This window comes from Arachis ipaensis, chromosome B1, assembly GCF_059453495.1.
Source record: "Arachis ipaensis isolate K30076 ecotype BB chromosome B1, ASM5945349v1, whole genome shotgun sequence".
NCBI lineage: Eukaryota > Viridiplantae > Streptophyta > Magnoliopsida > Fabales > Fabaceae > Arachis > Arachis ipaensis.
This window is the reverse complement of record NC_142436.1, coordinates 138451885-138472560: the sequence shown is the minus strand read 5'-3', so window position 1 is coordinate 138472560 and position 20676 is coordinate 138451885. Positions and strand designations below refer to the sequence as shown.

General features: G+C 30.9%; 1 protein-coding gene and 1 long non-coding RNA gene across 25 annotated transcripts; both read right to left on the bottom strand.

Moving 5' to 3' along the window:
• Positions 1-1043: 1043 nt before the first annotated feature.
• LOC107613454 (uncharacterized) lies at positions 1044-4400 on the bottom strand. Of its 10 annotated transcripts, none has more exons than XR_015902501.1 (6): positions 3011-4400; positions 2368-2497; positions 2138-2254; positions 1913-1971; positions 1809-1845; positions 1044-1625 (listed from the first exon to the last, which is right to left on the bottom strand). XR_015902501.1 is itself a non-coding variant. In XM_088501900.1 (3 exons), the coding sequence occupies exons 1-2, from the start codon at positions 4359-4361 to the stop codon at positions 2403-2405; spliced, it is 1446 nt and encodes a 481-aa protein (XP_088358026.1). In that variant the 5' UTR covers positions 4362-4400; the 3' UTR covers positions 2116-2254; positions 2368-2402. The 10 variants fall into 10 exon arrangements, 1 of the variants encoding a protein (XP_088358026.1); XR_015902505.1 differs by having other exon boundaries at positions 2168-2254; XR_015902500.1 differs by having other exon boundaries at positions 2376-2497.
• A 1503-nt stretch (positions 4401-5903) lies between these two features.
• On the bottom strand, positions 5904-17844 carry LOC107637145 (uncharacterized). Of its 15 annotated transcripts, none has more exons than XR_015902497.1 (14): positions 17357-17844; positions 17038-17091; positions 16519-16616; positions 14192-14576; positions 13984-14081; positions 13180-13282; positions 11937-12173; positions 10556-10635; positions 9200-9420; positions 8118-8347; positions 7529-7671; positions 7279-7408; positions 6965-7151; positions 5904-6340 (listed from the first exon to the last, which is right to left on the bottom strand). It is a non-coding gene; the product is annotated as an uncharacterized LOC107637145 (long non-coding RNA). The 15 variants fall into 15 exon arrangements; XR_015902498.1 differs by having other exon boundaries at positions 16519-16581; positions 17357-17788; XR_015902487.1 differs by lacking the exon at positions 7529-7671 and adding an exon at positions 6463-6509 and having other exon boundaries at positions 11937-12009; positions 16519-16581; positions 17038-17838.
• Between the last annotated feature and the right edge of the window lie 2832 nt (positions 17845-20676).

Here is a 20676-nt window from a genome sequence, read left to right as displayed (position 1 = left end):
ATGTTTGGTTTCATGTTTTAAAGTCTTAAAATCAATAGAGAAAAAGGGTCACTAGCTCATAGAGTTCTAAAGCATGCAAACAAAACAAAACACCTAGTATACTCTAGAATAGACTAGAAGGAAGGATGAAAAAGACCATTGAAAATAATTGATTTTCATACTGTGGCCTATGATTCATCCATGGAGAGTTCTAAATATATGGTCTTCAAACCAAAAACAGCTTTCCAGATATCATGATCAGTAAATACAACTTTGATTGCTAACATCCATTACATACAATGGGAACTGAAAAAACAGCTATTCAGGCTATGCCGTAACTAATACATTGAACAATGAACAATGAACAATGAACAACAATCAGAAGCAATTTTAGTAAATCAACAACAAATAAAATCAGAACAGAGAATAAAAATCTAACAACCCTCAACCAAAAAATCAGAACCAACAACCCTAAACCTGTGAACCAAAATATACAAATAGAATTGAAAATCATGAATCAGAATTAACCCTAAACCCCTAAATCAAAACAGAACAAAAAGTTTAAAATTAAAAAACAAAATCAGAAGACGATGGAGGCTTAGCCAAGTATTAATTATAAATTAGAATCAATAAGAAGACTAAACCAGAATTTAAAAATAAAAATAGAATCAGAACAGAAAAAACAAACATGAGGCTTAGCCTCCATTACAGAAGACGATGGAGGCTCGGTGGGAACTGGGGTCGGTGGCTTGGCACTGCTGGGAAGAACGTTCCTGGGTCGGTGCTCGCTGGCGACGCTGGGCGCTGCTAGAAGAACGCTGCTGCCTGCTGGGTCGATGCTCGCTGGGAACTGGGAAGAAGGCTTCCGTGCTGGCGGCTGGTGGGATTGCGACTCTGCAAGAGTGAGACTGTGAGCAGCAGAGAGCGACTGCAAGAATGTGCGAGGGCGAGAAATGTAGTGGTCAGTTTTAAACAAAGTGCTATAGAGGGGTTCTATGAGTCTATTCTTTCAAAGATGATCATTGCTACAAAATATAATGATACATACATATGGAGTAAAGAAATTTACAAGTCTCATTCATATATGATAATGTACTACTCTGTACAGAGCCCCAAACTAAAACAAAAGATAGGGAAGCAAAAAGTTAAGAACAATAAGTGGAAACCTAAAATCTGATGGGTGACTTTATCAACATTTTCTTCCAATACATATTTCACATAACCAAACCATTATCTCCAGCACAAGCAACATAGTTTAGTGTAGTCAGTTCTATTCAAAATCTATTATTTGTTGTACAATGGACTTCAGCTTCAAAAGGCATTTGAGTCGTCAAAGGTGAATTCCCCATGTAAGCACATCTGGTTCTGCATGTAGACAAACATTTAAGTTCCGATTCACTTGCCCCTGGCCACGTATCTGCGAAATGGAAATCCATTTTGCATATCTTGCAAGTCATGACTGACAGGGCCGTTTCGGTTCAGGCTGATGTTCCGACTTCTGACCTATCCACGTTATCACATCTTCTGGCAAACTGGTCAAGAGTTCTCTGCCTTCAAGGGCTATGCTCAATAGTAGTATGCTTTGCAGGGCTACTCAATGGCTGATTATTTGGCACAACTAAGGTGTTCTCATGGCCATCCAACATCTGATTTTTCAGTAACTAAAATTCAGAATGGTTTCTCAAAAACATCGAAAAGTAACTCTCGAATACTACTTGAGTATAAATCTTTGACAAAATATGAATATAAACCAGAATGGAAACCTTGAAGCTAAGCATTATGTACATTTTGCATTACATGTGATAGTTCAAGAAGATGTAGAAATGTACCTGCCCCAAATTATCCAGTTTGAATTGCACCACATCCCTATGATGTAAAAATTTATATCATCAATGCATAATAAATGTTAAGTCAATGCTATACCAAAACCTACCATATGATGTCGTGAACCGTATCATTTGCCAACAACTAGTATATATTTACTGATGAGACCTGCAAACAAGAACTAACTAGTAAAAAAACAGAAGAGCACATGTTGTCTTTGCTACTCAAAAATTTAGATGTGAGAGTTCTTTTCATTTGAGATTATCTGTTTTCTTAATGTTGTCATGCAACTAGTAACAACTCTCTCCTTTCTACTTAATGAGTGTGAGAATACCAGGCCAATTCTATGAGCACGATCTTTGACCTGAATCAGGTCACCTGGAGTCCAGGATTGTTCTGCAAAGCTTGCAGCAGTTAAAGTTAATCCAACTCCCCCAGCTTTAATGGATAGCTGCATGATAACGTGTCACATGAAATCATTATCTCAAGCACAAATACTAACCCATACAATAGAAAAGATGCTTATAACGGAAACACATGGAAGAAATGCACAACGAAAAATACCACCATACCACAGCCGCTTTGATATAATCCTTTTCCTAAAAATCTAACCAATTGTTGCCTTCATGCACCGGGTGTACCTCCATCAATCCGGGGTTATGTGACTTTAGCTTATTTTGTTTAGGAACATGACCTATTTTGATAATGTTAAAAAAATCATGTCAGGAATGACATTAAAAAAATTAAAAATAACATCATTATTTTCCTTCAATCATTTAGAAACTTGATTTGAATTTTTATAACCCGGACGGAAGATTATTTTTCCTTTATCGTCATTCTTATTATTTTCTTAGTCAAATCAATAATGTAATCAATCGATAATATTATAAATATGACTCAAATCAAATTTTTAAACTAAATTTTTCAAACAAGAGTCATTCTAACTTTGTGAAACTTCAATTAATTATTTAAAATGCATCATGTATTTTGAAAGTTGAAACAGAACGCAGAGGTAATTTTGTATGATGAGCTAAAGAGAATATAGACTCAATTCAAGCAAGGTCATATTTCTGAAAGACATTAATATTTAATTCACTGTTCATTCATAATCTTATTGAAAACGACTAAAGATGATAACAAGCCACAAGAAACAACAAGAAATGTTACTATGTCATAGTTGTCTTATGGTAAAATCTTCTTCCCTTACTAGGTGGCCAAACAAACGCGTGGCGTATACGATCAGAAAGCATGGAGATCCCCATGGTGTAGGCACTCTTCTTATGGACAGTCACTTGTAAGAAATCTCGCTCCATGGGAGGAGCCCCAACCTCAAGTTGCAATGCTGCAAAGTCCACTGACAGTGTGAAAACTGAGAAGCATAGCGCCAATGAATTAGATTTGGAACCATATAGACCTCCAGAGAGTATTGCACACAGCTTCCCGTTGCCAAGGTCAACAAAATTGAACCTGGCCTCTTCTCCCACACTGGGATAAATACCCTCAAAACACTCATCAAGGTATTGATATAATGCAACACGGCCATTCTGGGGGTTAACGAGAATGGCCAAGACCTTGTGCAAAGGTGCCTCAGGAGGAGATTCATTCACAAACTCATTTGTGAGGCAAACGGTGTAGTTGCGGCTGCCAAGACCCGGAAGGGACACAGAAATGTACGGGAGACAAATAAAACGACCGTAGTTATCACCGGTAATGAGCCTATCCTTTATGAAGTTCGAAAGATTGTTCTCAGAGGCCGGCTCAGTCGTCCAATTCTCTTTTATGGGGTCGAAGCGGGCCAAACAGGTGTCTCTATTTCCCCTCGATGAAAGAAAGAGGTTGTTGTCGAGGACGAACATGTTATATCGGAAAGGTGGGTTGCTGACGGTCGGAGGAGCGATTAAGGGTTTCCAAGTTCTAGATCCAGAACAAAGAACGTAACAGTCAGGTGAAGCTTTGCCCTGTGATTTCATACAGAAGTAAACATCGCCGGAGCCTGGCGTGTTTGCGATGAATGCTTTGACAAAAGGGAGCGGTGCATCATCCAGTGATTCCGCACGCTCAAAACTGCCCTCCCCATCCCCAAATTTGAATTCGTAGATAGGGCAGGAGTCCTTCACAATCCCCTTTCTACCCGGGTCCTCGGACACCGCCATATAGATCTTGGAGTCGAACTCGAAAGGACACAAATCAAGCTTTGGAAGTTTGAAATGGAAATCGAACTCGAACTCTGGTGGAGGCAAACAATTCCAATCTTTGACATCAACTTCTTGTTTCTTTAAATTGCTTAGTTTGATCACGAACAACTTTTTATACGACACGAGGCAAATGCACGCTTCCTTCGCCATTTTAACCTGCTCCGTTTTTCCTTTTTTTGACACAGCAGCATCCAATTCCGCCATCACTCTCTCCGATCGAACGAGATCGGTAGTGCTGCGGCAGCAAAATGATCGGATTAGGGTAAAGCACTGGAAAGTTAAAAAAGGAACAAAAAAATCGGCTGTTGGTGAGCCACTAGGGTTTCGACTTTCCAATATGAACTTACTCTCTTTCTCAATCATTCTCTCTATATATATATACTATCAAAAGACCGTGCGAAAAATATCTGTTGCTAAAATACTTCTCGTCAATCTACAATTCGCAAAATAATAGAGAATTATTTGCTTAAAAAATATTTATAAAACCATATATTAAAATATAATTAAACTACATATCCACCCTATTATATTTAACCCAAAAAACAGTAAAATTTTAGTATCACCAAAATATAATAGCTTGAATATTTTTTAAAAAATAAACATCATTTTATCTATGGCTAAAAATATTTTTTTAAGATGAGAAAATATGATTTAAAAATATAACTATTTTAGCTTATAATTTTATTTATCTGCTAATTTAAAAAAAAAAAAGACAAACTAAAAATTTACATTGTAAACCTTAACATAAAAGAAAAATAAATAGAAAAACGAAAACATATTGCTTTATCTTTTTTTTTCCTATGCTTTATTGAAAAATGCATTCAAGATTACATATAAATGAATATTGCATAATTTTTAAATTGATTAAATTATAATATTTTTATTATATACCAAGGAAAAAAAATGATGTAATTCAAAAATTATTTCTTATATTCTTTTTAACCCAGAATCATCCGAATTTGTCCTAAAATATTAAATTTAATAAAAATACAAGGCCTTCAATTTTCTTTTTATCTGCTAATTAAAAATAAAAATTGAATATAAGAAAATAAACCAATATAAGAAGAAAATAAAAATTTATACAATTTTCAAGAATTAAATATTCTTTTTTATTATCTTGATTTAATTACATAAGTATTTCAATATCATTGAAAAATATTATGAAAAGATTAAAAAATACACTTTTGAAGATTTATACACTTTCTAAAAATTGAGTCTACTTTTTTCCTTCGTACTATTATCTATGAAGCACGGATTCTCTCATGGTGCCAGCGTATCATCCGACACCGACACGCGGTGGATACTTCAAACGAGCATATCGACGGCGTGTCTTCTTGCGGAACAGAATTTTGGTGGAGCTGTCACGAATCCAAACGAGTCTGACTCGATTCAATCCAAACGAGTCCGACTCGATTCAGATGTTCATGAGACGGATCTTTCTGCTAGACTACAAATCTTCAATTGATTTTGTGATGTTATGGCCCGATTAACCAATTTTTTCTTTTTAATTTTAAAATATTCTAAAATTAGAACAAATCAAAATTTAAATTTAAAAATAAAATAATTAATAAATCAAAACCTAAATCTACTTAGTTGTCTTTGATAGCTTACTTACTCACTATCTTAGCATTTTTATTTTTTTAATAATTACATAATTTTAAGACTTTTTTATGCAACTATATTTACTCTTATATCATAATTTAATATATTATTTAAATTTTAATTCACTACATATCCTAAACGTGTCGTATCCAATTTTTTATAAAAAGAACATGTCGACATATCTGTGTCGTGTCGTGTCCGTATCGCGCGTGCTTCCTAGACTATTATAGCTACTCTACTCTTAGACTATAAACCAACCCTATAATAAATTACAAATTATATTAACCTTAAACAAAGAGAATATAGAGTGATGAGGCTACTGCATTTTATCGAATTTCACAAAAACGAGCTACATTCTTAACTTTGCCTACAGGCTAATGATTTAATACCCACATCCTAGCAATTGATGCATTGCATCAGCAATAAGACAAATAAAAACGTACAACCCAAACTTAAAATATCAATTCCTATTACATGAACACACCAAAAAATTTTATATTGTTCACAAAAAGGGTGTGTAAAATCCATATCTATAGCCCTATATAAATCCTAACCACTAGCTCTAGGTAAATAACATGAAGACCCATGTCACTTAGCCCCTTGTCCAGATGCAGTATCATAGTATCAGCCTCATCTGAATTCATCAAATTCAATCTTCAAGGACTTCTCAACTTCTTCACGGGAGCCTTTTTCTTTTGTTCATCCTCAGCACAGCCTTTTCTAAGCCCAATAACATACTCCTAATTTCAAAAATTCCAAATAATTGAAATCAAATTTACTACATCAATATAAATAGTTATGCAAAAAAAAAAAACAAAAAATAAATATCAAGACATTATATATATATATATCAAATACTAACCCTTTCACTTTCAACAATTTCATCTCATGCATTTTCTGAGTGATCACCTTCATTTGACATCTCTCTCATAGTATTAGCAGACTTTCTTTTAACATTAGCATACTTTCTTTTAAGAGAAGGACACTATTATAGCACAAACAAAATAATATTTTGCAGTAACTTAAAAGGGGGAGGGGATTTAGGGGGGAAATATATAATAGAAATCTTCATATCTTCATCGGCTACTAAGTCAACAACATTTACTTGATTCTGAGTATATTGAGGTGAAATAGCAATGAGCTAAGAACAGTTAGAAGGAGTCAACACATCATTGGATATTTTGGTAACTTTTGAAGGACCCTTAAAGGATCCTTCACCTCTTGGAAGAAAGTCAGTCTTGCACAACACAAAAAATACATTCAATATATCTCAGCACATTATCAATAATCAACAAACCAAAAGAGGGCCAAACTGATAACCAACTCAGTAAAAATGCACAACAGGATATAATTCGATTGTATACCTTATCAGGGCTCAAATCTGATCCGAAAAACTCAAATATTCCAACTATGGCAGCATCCTCACAAACACGCCTCACAGGGTAAGTACCTTTGAACTTATCCATTCCAATAGGCCTACTAAAAATTTTGAAGAGCATCATCTTTTTCAACTCTCTCTTGAAAGATAGGAGATTGTGTACCAAACACAACCTACACAACCAAAAAAAGAAAAAATTAAAAGAACAAAAATAAAAAATATAAGCACAAAACCATGGATAAAAAAAATACTATAACCCAAACTGAACAGATATAAAAGGGTATGATTAAAATATATTACATCCACATCCTTGAGATGTTGTTCAAACAACTAAGCACAAGTCTTTTTCAGCAGATAGCTTGCCTCATGATCAAATAGTACGAAAATTGACATACCAGTGGAATCCTCAACCAACACCTTCATTCTAAACCTGTAATTTATTTTTTCATAGTGCAGAAAAAATAAAAAAATGATAACAACTCACAACTATATAATAAAAAAAGAACCAAAGGCGAATAAACAACAAAGAAAATATTCTGATTAAATAAACCTGGGTGTGACATTGGTAACATGAATGTTGCAGAATTGACAGAAATAAACTTCAGATTCTGCCTGAACACCTCTACCACACACACAAACAGAGTACCACCAAGGACCATCCTCAACTATCTCAAGCACAACAAAAGTTCCACCCTATTTAATAAGAAATTTATAAAAAGTACAATGGACCCATTTTATGACCAAAGATGATAATATTAATTATGTTTTGGGTATAATAATATAAAAATATTTTCATGATAAATTAAACATAATTTATTTAAAAATACTATAAGAAAACCTATTACACGTGCTTGAAATTAACACCTAGGGAGAAATAAGAGATGCTCAATTTAAAAGTTGATATGGAAAAAGAAAAGCGCTAAAGTAGAACAAATCCAAATTATTAATAGGTAATACAACTGCAAACAACAGAGTATATCAAATTGAGAAGCGAACACAAATGAGCGTTAATTAACAGTCTGATTCAAAATATACAAATATGCAGTTATCTCAATGAAAAAATAGACTACAAAACTACACAAAGACAAAAGACAAATCAAACATAGTTTATATAAAAAAACATGGGGAAAAATATTTACCTTAACTTCCTCATAGAGCTTCTTCACCAGGCTATCTGGTGTTATGGCCATGAACATCAATTCCATGAATTAATGGAATTCCCAGCCTAGTGAATAAAGCACCCATTTGAAGTTCATTCACCATGTTAACCCAATCCTCATGAGAAGTATTTAACTTTGGAACACTTCCATCTCCACTCACCACACACCCTTTAAAATTACAAACCTCAATTTCCTTCACATCAATAGACCTACATTCCAATTTTATTAGTTATTTGTATGATATATACACACTTGGATACAACTTTTGAAGTACATTACTCCAAGTTTAAAGCAGCAGCTAGCAACACCTACTTGTAAAGTTGTAATGAAGTTTAAACTTCAAAGCTCATGCAAATGCATAGTATCTAAATCTCTCACCAGCAAACTAATTATAGTAGCAGATTGCTGGCAACACAAAGCTGAGTAGTGAAAAATTCTAAATAAATAAATTATTTATTATATAAGATATGTTGTCTTATTTAAATAAAAAATTATATTGTGATAAAAAATTTCTTTCAGAAAAAGATTTAAAAAATACTTTCTAATCAAATCAAGCCCAAAAGAATAAACCAAATGTTAAATCTTGCCAATGAAATAGTTCTTGATGCAACAGAAGCAACAATGCGTTCAATCTGCACCATTTGGCCAATTTTCTCTTCCAAAGTCATCATTTTTATAAGATACTTGATTTGAATATTTAATGACAATTTTGGATCTTTATATTTCTAATACTTTGCCTCTATCACTACTAACACCCAACATGTCAATAGCATAAGTCCCACAAAAAATTTGAGAAATTTGGCTATTATTTCTTTCTTCTCTTTTTCACCCTTCAGTTATAATTTCACAATGGAATCAGATCATTGTTCAGGTTGGAGCTTCAAAGCTGATTCAAGCTAAAATAATATATAGAGTTTAGGTTTAATTTTAAATTTGAATTTGATCTATTGCTAAATTTGCTTATTAAATAAAAATTAAGTAGAAGCAGTGATAAAGGATTATAAGGATATAATTGTTTAAACAATCTAATTTACATGGCACAAATTTAAATTTCATTGAACCTGTTTCTTTTGCACACAACATGATGACGTTGCCAATTAATAGAAGCAAATTAATTTGTACAGATCAAGAGCATAAGTCCCAACATGTCAAGAGCATAAGTCCCACCCAAAATTTTGAGAAATTTGGGCATTATTTCTTTCTTCTCTTTTTCACCCTTCATTTATAATTTCACAATGGAATCATATCAATGTTCAGGTTGTAGCTTCAAAGCTGATTCAAGCTGAAATAATATGTAAAGAGTTTAGGTTTAATTTTAAATTTGAATTTGATCTGTTGCTAAATTCGCTAATAAAATAAAAATTAAGATAGAAGCAGTGATTAAGGATTATAAGGATATAAGTGTTTAAACAATCTAATTTACATGGCACAAATTTAAATTTCATTGAAACCTGTTGCTTTTGCACACAACATGATGACGTTGACAATTAATAGAAGCAAATTAATTTGTACAGATAAGCGAAGAACAGAAGCAATGCTAGGTAATAAAACTAATTGAAACAAAAACAGATGTATTTATATATTAAAATATAATTTAAGGGGAAGAATAGTTCCAATAATAATGAAAAAATTTGTTGAGAAATATGATTATATTTACAATGGTCCAACTCTTTTCTCAATCAAATACTTCTACCTACTATACTATTACAGCACAACTTCTTCCTAAAATCTCTCACCCACTAAAGGGAACAGAAAGAAAATAAGAAAGAGAAAGTGGGACAATGAATTGAAAAATAAAGAAACTAAGCTTATAACATTGGCTATAACCTAGTAACTATTAATGACTATTTTTGGTATACAGTAGAGTAGTTATTTGCTTGAATATTAGGATTCAACAATATAGTCAAGAGTTGATTATTTCAGAAATTTATATCACCCACTCCAATTGACTCACCTACTCTCCTTAACATATCTACTCTCTTTGACTAAAGCTTATTTATATTTTCTCATTTTTGTGAAGGGGAAGAAAGATCTAAATCAAGTAATGCTTGTACAAAAAGATGAAATAAAAGTGATGATTTATATACCTCTACCAAATTCATAAATTACATGTATGTAAATAAAAATCGTATTCAATTATTTTTTTCCGAATACTCAGAGCTTGTCACGATTTTAACTCTATCCCAAACACAAAAAGAAAATTTTTTATTCAAAGAGCCTCATTATTTGAAGTATTTTAATTTAGCTTCACTACTCATGTAATGGTATTATTCTGAAGAACACCTAATATTAGGACAGGACCTGAACACATTTTTTTTATAAGAGCAATAAGTTCAGAATAGAATGAAATCAAATCCCCATTTTCCAAGAGGAAAAACTCAAATATTAAATAGGTTCAACATATAAGTAGAAAATACCATCTCAGAGAGATCCAAATAAACTTGATTATCCTCAAACTCCACTTTTATCCAATCAACACCATATGTAATTCATAGTCCTGAAACAAAAGTAAATTGTAATAAAGTTATAGTACAATAACATAGTGATAGACAACTAACAAGAGCAAACAATAAACTAATTAAGATCATTTATAACTAAACTGCTTTATGAAATTATACTTCATAGCTTTTAGGGTTTAGCTTTTAGTTAACAGCTCTGGCAGAACCTAAGATGCAATTTTAATCAATTGTTATTGATTATATCAAATATTATCCTCATCAATTATCAAGAAAAAGAACACTTGCCCACAGCAAAGATAACCAATTAAGTAAATCCATAACCCAACAAAAATTGAAATTCTGCAGAGAAAAATCCTAAACCCTAAATTTACAAAGTCACTTTTATTGTTTTTTTCATTTATCCATATTTAAAATAATTGGATACATTCTCCAAATCAAAGAAAATATTTAAAAGGCATAATTAAGCATAATAATCATATTTAATTTTCATTAGCTCCACAATAGCTTAAAGGTCTTAATCTAGTGTAATTTTCTTGGCCTGTTTCCAAAAAAATGAGAAAAACGAAGACCCTCCCAAAACAAAACTTGATAAGTAGTGAACTAACTCGCCAGCAATGTCCCACAAATCCAAAATCAAGGTACTCACATCCACAATAAGCATTTACGTACCATGGTCCTACAATAGATAATCCTACTTGTGATTATTATTATTATTATAGTTTATAAATATAAAAGGCTCCTATAACATTATAGCCTCTGGTACTTCAGCATTGAAGTCCACTGCACAGTAATTTCTAATTTCCTTACACAAAATGCTATTATTATAAAGAAAGAAGCTAAATTTTCCTTTCAAAAAAACTTCACTTTCATGAACTAAGTTTAAAATTTCAAAATATTCTTCATCTTTTTTTTTTTTTAAATCAAGAAGCAAAATCTCTTTATTGTAAAGACAATCTTTAAGCAAAGTAAATCTACAGTCAAACTCACATTTGGAATCTAAACTGAATTTTAATAATTGTACAATTGTACCCCTAATTTCCTGAATTTCCAACAAACTAAAAATGATTTAAAATTCAAATATCAATTCTAAAATTATACATTGGCCACTTACAATTAACAACACTGTCCAATCTTTTGTTTCTTTCCCTTAAAGAGTGTATTAACATAGAAAATGTGAGATAGCAAGCTATGCAAGACAGACCTATGTATAACTTGAACTAAATGTGAGAGAAATAGGTAAAATATGTGAATAGGGCAGTGAAAGCAACTACCAAAGTATAAGTAACAATGCACTTGAATATTGAAAGTTGCTTTTCATTTATTTGGTTAAGTAACTGACCTTGAAATCAGAGAGCAATTAGTCTTTTTTTCTGGAATGTGTTCATTGGCCAAGAAGCAACACAAGCTGGAATCTGCAAAACATATCCACAAGCAACTTCAGAAGCATATTTTTGACAATTTTGATTCATGTTCACTGCATAAAAGCAACAAACATATCAGTGGTGCTCCTTAATTGCATTATGCTGTGTTCAGCCCACTTTTCAAGAGCGACACTTCAGGATCAGCATAGTTGGACCTCAATATAAAAGGGGGGAAAAATAAAGAACAATTAGTTCATGTGTATTTACTCAAAACACATCGAACAAAATATTCAACAAGTCAGTTCATAATTCAAAAATATTATTCTTCCTTTCTTTTTAAACCAAGCAGCAAGGCATTTTTATTTTAAAGTTAAAATCCTTGAGCAATGCAAAAGAAATAGAAAACAATTAGTTCATGTGTATTTACTCAAAACACATCGAACAAAATACTAAGAAAACACAAAGGATCAATACACAACCATATGCCAAAAGAATTGCAACTAAAATAACAGTAAATCCATATAGATTTAAAAGAAGATGAAAAGGCACCTATAAAACAAATTGATAGTAACAATGACAGCAACCAAAAATTATACGCTCAACACGTCACAGATGGAAAAACACTCGACCTAAACCAAAGATTCTCATCAAGTCAGTTCAGATTTAAAAAATATTATTTCTTCCCTTTTTTCCAAACCAAGCAGCAAGGAAATTTAAGATAAAATCCTTAAGCAAAGCAAAGCTAAAGTCATTTATTCACAACATAATGATACAGATCTGTCCTGACATCAATTTCTTCTTTCTCAGGTTACGATAACGACACAGATCTGAATAGATCACATAAACAGCTAAAATCAAGACCTCTGACAAACCCCATTATCAAAACTCAAAAGGGAGATACCGAACAATGCCTCCAAAATAACGAGTTACTTAATATCAGTGAATAATTTATTGGAAATATAAGTTCCAGAGAAGTCACGTGAAAATTCAAATCAAGATTTTAAAACATGCTAAAAATACATATTGAAAAATATAATAGTGAAGTCACTCTCAAATTAAAAGCATATAAAACCACAATTAAGAAAATTAAAAATCAATAAGGCAATAACCCATCAATAAAATGCTAGTTTAAAATAGACAGGAAAAAGACCGAAACAAAAAGGGTTGCAAGAACGAAAGCATTACAGTTAGGGATTGCGAAAGGTTAAGAGTTCCACAAACCTAAATGGGAAGTTGGAGGTCCAATCAATTTCGCTGTTGCAATAAAACGTCTCTGGTAACCAAGAAGAACTGCCAGATCTTGGACTCCGAGAGGTAAACCTCCCTGTCCGGGCACCCACGAACTCTCGGTCAATAATTTATTGAAAATATAAGTTGTAGAGAAGTAATGCGAAAATTAAAATCAAGAATTTAAAATATGATGAAAACACATTGAAAAATATGATAGTAATGTCACTCTCAATTTGGATGTTGCAAGAAAGTGTACCTAGAACATAATCATATATTAAAAATGATTGCAACTAAAGTAACACTAAATTCATATAGATTTAGAACACAAAGAAAAGCCACCTATAAAACAAATGGATAATAACACACTAAATTCATATAGATTTAGAACCTGAAATTACACGTTTAACACGTCATAGACAACAAAACAGTAAATTTAATCCAAAATTTCTCATCAAATCAGTTCAGAATTCAAAAACATTAATCTTCATTTTTTTAACCCAACCAGCAATATATTTTTATTTTTTAGAAAAAATACTTAAGCAAAGCAAAGCTAAAGTCAATTATACAGAAGGTAATGACACAGATCTATCATGGCATCAATTTCTTTTTTCTCAGGTTATGATAATGATACACATGAACTAAGAGATCACACAAACAGTTAAAATCAAGACTCTTACCAAACTCTATGATCAACAATCAAAAAGCAGATACCGACACTCATCTCCAACATCATAAGAGTTACCCAGAAAGTAAACTTTTAAAATTTACCAACATCTCAAGAAAAAATAACTTAACCTTCTGCAGACTTTCTGGCCCCATTTCTGTTTCCAGTAGAACTGCGATGCAGCCTCAGATCAGAATCCACCAGGGTGTGCAATTGATCTCTTATACATCTTCACATATACCAACAGATCACAATATAAATAATTGTGCATTAATATTTATTTGAAACATTATCAAAGAAATCCTAAAAGACACGATAATGATCCATCCGGTATCTAACCTGAGGGGTAGTGCCCGACAGAAAACGGGGATGGAACTCTGTAACCTTCGACATTAGGACTTCTGTCCTGAGCCACCGCGATTGAACTCGACCAGCTCCCGATTCCACGGAATCTCCTAGCGTTCTGAGTAATCTAAGAAACCCTTGCTTCATCTTCTTAGATGTTGTCTGTGTCACATCAGACGTTTACAGCATCCGTCCATCAAGATCGACAATGTCCCCGAGAGAGAGAGAGCTCGCAGCACAGCATCGCCGCAATAGCCGGACTCGAAGAGAAACATGAACTGGAAGGAGAAAAATGGGGTGGAAGGTCTAGGGACTCGACAATGTCCATCATACGTTTACTCCATGTGCTTTATACAATTAGAAGATGCCCAAAAAGAAACTGGCCATCAATAAAGTTTAAAAATTGTGCTCAGAAGAAAAAAAAATTACAATCAAGGAATGAAGATAAACAAAAGAGAGTAACAAATAGGGATAAATTTCTTACTAATTTTATTTAAAAGTATATGACAACAGAATCAAATACTCAAACTTCTCAGAAAAAGAATCACCATAAGCTTGATAGCTAAATAGAGCAACTGCTCAGGCCACTCTCGAGGCAGTTCCAAGATTATGAATTTCATTAGCTCCATCGATTCATAAGCTTAAAGCTGCTTGAAAGTAGTCTGACCAACCCAAGGAACTGATCAATCCCATAATCCCAAACTCGGAAACTTTCAAAGAAATCATCAGACTAAGCTGAGAAGTTGTAGTATTTGATTCTCAAAACAAAATCTTCATTACTCAACAAACAAAGATAATAAAAAGAAGGGGGAAAAAGGTTTGAATTAATCTTCTCACAACCATTACAAAATTTCCAGCCAAAAGTATTTATGGGTAAAAAATTAAATAAATAAGGAGTATTTCTAAAATAAAAAACCAAGCAAATAAAAACTTAAAAATGAGCGGAAGAGACAAAGAACAAAATGCAGAATAGTAACAAAATACATAATGACTTTTCATAAAACAACTTAAGGAAGCTAGCATCTGAAATTGGACCACAAAAAATTGTATCACTGATCAACATTTTTCAAAATTTTCCAACAACCCTTTATAGAATAGTATTCTAATTATTTTTCCCGATCTAATTATTATACAAACGAAATCTAGTTACCAACAACACAAGAAAAAAAAACTAAAAACAAAAAAGGTACAAAGATAAATTTGACTCTCAATTCCTTTGTGTGGAAGAATAAAAAAAATGGATATGTGAACAACACAAGTACAATTCAAGCACTGTAGGATAATCAAAAAAAGAATAAATACTTGCTCATCTTATTTCAAAAGAATGTCGAAAAATACCGGGAAATAAAATTAGCAAGTGCTTATCCTTTTTTTTTGTCATAAATCACATTTTTGTAAAAAATACATAATAAAATTGTACCCCAAATTCAGAAAAACAAATAACTAAATCCAAATAACATCGATGTACAATTCAATTGGTATATAATAATACAATTCAACCTAATCTTGTTACTAATTTTATTTCAGAAAAGAATAAAATAAAATGTGTATTTCTAACATAAATAGCCAAGAAGACAAAAACCAGCACATCAGCGAAACAGAGAAAGAAGAAAATAAAGAAGCCAGTAGATGAAATTGCAACATATAAAATTTTATAGGTTTTCCAAGTTTTTACACCAAAAGTTTTTTATTTTTTAATTGCATAAAATTATTACCATTTAAGATTGAGAAAAATAAGATTCAAATTTAAGAAATATGGCATCAGTATTAAAAAGATTAAAAACTGATTTAGTATCAACAGTGAAAATAAAATAAACATATAGTATTCTAATATAGTTAAAAATTTCATCTGTAAGGCATAAAAATATTTGTAAACATTAAATACATACAAATGTTTCGCTTAATAATTACAAAAATAAGAGTTTAAGAGTGCAAGTGTGAAACGAATCATGGAAAAAAAACAAAAAACAAAACAGCAACACTAATTATTTATTTAGTTCAATACCCAAGAAGACATAAGGCATAAATAATTATAAAAGAGAACAAAAACATAATTTATGTAAAAATAAGCAAAAAAAAGTATGACTTACTTCATCCAGCAGCTTCATTTTCCAAACTGATGACAACTATTAAAGATACAAATTAAGGAAAGCAACACTTGAAATTGAACCGTATTGAATTTTATAGTTTTTTCCACTTATTACAACAAAAGGATTTTATTATTCAAATGCATAAAATTATATGAATCAAAGCTGAATGATACACACAACTAATTAATTAGGGGTACATAGTTGAGCTTTACACTACCCATTATTACTAACCTTTGAGCTCCGAGAAAGCCACGGAAATGAGAACCTTCTCTATGATTTTGCCCATTCTGGGAACTGAGGAAGCACGAATACAAAATAAGCACTTTACCCTAACAAAAGAGTTGGACAAATAAAGATGAGATTCTTACTAACATTATTTCATAAAAGACGGAAACAAATTATGTATTCACAGAATAAATAATTATGAAGTTAAAAAACCGAAAGATCAGCGAAACAGGCAAACAACACAAAATGTCAGCGGCCAAAATTGCACATTATAAACACATCAACTTATTTTTTTCACTCTTTTGAATACGAAATAAAATTGAAGATTAATTCAGCAACTATATTTTGCAATTAAAATAAAATGATACAGTTTGCAGCTGTTGTGACAATTATGAGAAATAAACATGTCTAAGCCAAAGGAGAACAACATAAAAATCAAGTTGAATGAAAAAAGGAAATTAGAAGATCAAGTTCAGCGACAAACATTCAATTAAAAACATAAGTATTAAACATTGAGCTACTTACCGGGATAGGCTATGTTCGACTCGCCTTTCCAATTTCCGACTTTGACAACATGAGCTGCTACCAATGAAATTAGGTTAGTTTCCTAGACGTCAAATTAAATGAAACAACAAAAATGAAGAAGAAACGACGAGTGCAAACAATATAGGAACCATATTGTGAAGATCGGAGTTGAATCCATAGGATTTGGGAGAAACAGCGACAGAGACAACCACAGCCACAGATCAAGGAATCCATTCTCTTTTCTCACACACCAAACATCAAATCAAAGATCCCAAAACACAAAAGAAACCCTAAATCAAATAGATTAAAGATCCAGTACCAAACAAAGTAACAGATCGCGAGAATCACTGCACGAGGAGAGCGAGCGCTTGCTGAGATCTCGGCCGTGCATCTCTCACCAAGGTTGTTGACGTTCGTACGCGCCTGAGGCCTGCAACAGAGATTGTAGTCACTCATCATCGCCCTCATCTCAGCAGCTGAAACAAACCGGAGCCATCCCCATGATTGTTCTCTTAGACGAAAAAACCCGCTGAGCTCGGTGGGTTAGGGTTTGCACATGGGGCTTGAGGAAATGCGGGTTTGAGAATCAGCTTAGCTCGGTGGGTTAGTGTTCGCACATGGGGGTTGAGAAAATGCGGGTTTGCGACTGCGTAAGACCGATAAAAAGTTCCTTAATGGCCAAAGAGGATAAAGACGACAACGATGGTGTGGGTTACCGAGGAGAACGAAGGAGAAGATGGGATTTAGGGATATCGAGCGAGATAGAGAGACCAGGAGGAGAATATGAGGGGTGAATGTAACGTGTTTAAAGCCTGTTCAGCCACTTTTTTATTGTTTTTAAGAAATTAATTTTATTTTTTTAATATATTATTTATTTTTTAAATTTATTAAATAAATATTTTTTATTTTAATATTGATATAATTTTATTTATATTATATTTTGTTAAAATTAAAATTATTATAAAATATTTTAAAATATTAAATTATAAAATTACACAATAAAAAAATATATTGTTAAAAGATATATATTGTTAAAAGATATATATTGTGTTTAAGGTACATCTTTTCTAATTTTACTATTTAATTTTAAAAGATATATATTGTTACCAAAATTTTATTATAAAGTTATTGTTATTATTAGTCTTATGAATGTATTGTCTATTTAAAATTTATAGTATTTGTTAATTATTTGTTTTATTTTTTTATTATAGAATTCATAATTTTGTTTGACATTAGGCATTTTATATAGTAGTGTACAATATCAAACTTCTAAATTTATTCAATACAAAAAATATTTTAAATAAATATTATGCGATGAAGATAAAATATTAAAAATATAAGTAGAATAAGTGAGTACTAACTATTCATATGTGCATGGCTTTTAGCATTGTTTATAACTGGTTCATTATAAGAGATTGATTGAGGCATTGAATTAGTAGCAGTGGTGTATGTCTCGACCTACACTTATACAAAAAAAAAAATACAAACTTAATATGTTGTAGATTATCTTAAAAGAATTAAAAATTAGTTCTTAGAATTGCGCAAATTAAGTTAATTAATTTTATTAATCTTTTATATTAAAATTTAATGTAGAAGCAAAATGACGTTATTACATGTTTTAAATATATAGGGTGCTAACTAGTTAGGACATCACCACATGTCCACATCTTTTACTTGAACAACTTCATTATAATGTGATTCTAGACCTATATTTTTAAAGAGCAATATAGATAATAAGCATAATTTGAATTTATAAGAGTAAAATTAGTTATCATGATTAAAGTTAACTTTTATGTCGCGTATAAAGGTGATTTTAATTATTTTAAATTTGTTTAATTTTATTTTGAGACAGAGAATATTTTAATTATAATATGCTTCTATTATATTTTTTCTATTGTTTTTTTTAAAGTTTGAATATCGTCCATTAATTTGTAATATTTTTAAATTTATTTTTTTAGTTTATTATGATAAATTAACAATATGATAAATATTTTGTCTATTAAGATTGCAGAAATATTTTTTAAAAAATAGTTTATTTGTTATATTCTAATTTATCTTTATTTTTTGTGTTTATATGTTAACATTTCACATTAAGAATTTATTACATATTTAATATTATTAAATTAATATATTTTTTAATAATAAATAATGTTACGTATCTCATGATTATTATCATTGATTGATATAGTAGCATTTTTTTTATAATTGATATTTAAGATAGTTATTCAATATAGCGTTATCTATGTTTTTAATTTTAGAATTTGAAAACTATTTATCCAATCACTGTTTGTAATATTTAATATAGTATTTAGATTTTTTATAAAATTATGTCCTATTTTACCGTGATCAAATTTTGGTATTTATTAAATTTTTAAATGGACAATAATTTTATAGTAAGAAGGGTTAATTTTTATTTATTCCATGTATTTAAATACATGAGATGAAATATCAATATTCTAGTATTCTTCTTCTATCATTATGTTTGTATTTAAGTCGGATTTCTTCTGGTTTTATTTTAAAATTATAAAAAAATATATATTATTACCAAAATTTTAAAATATGAAAATATAAATTAAAATAAAAACTAAAAAAATTAAATTAAAGTATATTAAAATTCATTATGTTACATTAATTTAACACAATATATAAATACTATTTTGATAATAAAATTATTATGTTTGACAACTTTTTGTAATTATCTTATAACGTAATATTTTTTTATATAAAATGATTCCTTTATTTTTTAATATAAGAATGCAAATGCATATTTTTTTATTTTTAATATTTTATCCCAAGCATCTACATTAATTTGAAACATAAATATATATTTTTTTAATAAATTTATAATTAAAGTTTTAGTTAAAGAGTTGTCAATACTTCTTTGTATAATTTAGAGCAATAAATTTATTTTCATTTCATAGTTATTACTTTGTAAAATATATTTAATCACTCAAATTTAAAAATACACATGGCAAAAAATAAGCGATATGTTAATATTTTTTCTCTTTATTCTATTTGTTATTATTAGTTTTTTGAACACATTATTTATTTTAATTTTTTAATTATTTATATATTATACGATAAAGATGGAATATTAAAAAAATTATTATTTTGTCCATTAAATTTATTTTATGAAATAGATTATGTAAGGATATACGAAGTCTATAAAAATCACTACAAGAAAAACACCCATTCAGGTACACTTGAAAAGTGTAGCCAAAAGTGAAAAAAAGATGCCTTAGGCTACGGCTACGCTTTTTGGGCTACGGCTACGTTTTTTGAGGTGATTCCTATTCGGCTGTTGCCTATTCTCAAAGGCTACGCTTTTCTGCACCAAAGGCTACGCTTTTCAAGTGATGCTGTCCAGGACCAAAGGCTACGCTTTTCAGCTTTCATTTTTCCAGAATAGGCTACGCTTTTCAACGCTACTGCATCACTTGTAAAGCGTAGCCACATTGTATACCATAGCTACTTTTTATAAGCGTAGCCTTAGGTCCCTCTTTTTTTTTGTATACCATGGCTACTGTATATAAGTGTAGCCTTAGTCCCTTATTGTTTTTTTTTTTTATTTTCTGTATATATATAATATTCTAATAATTATTAATACAACATAATTATACTAAATAATTTCTTTAAATA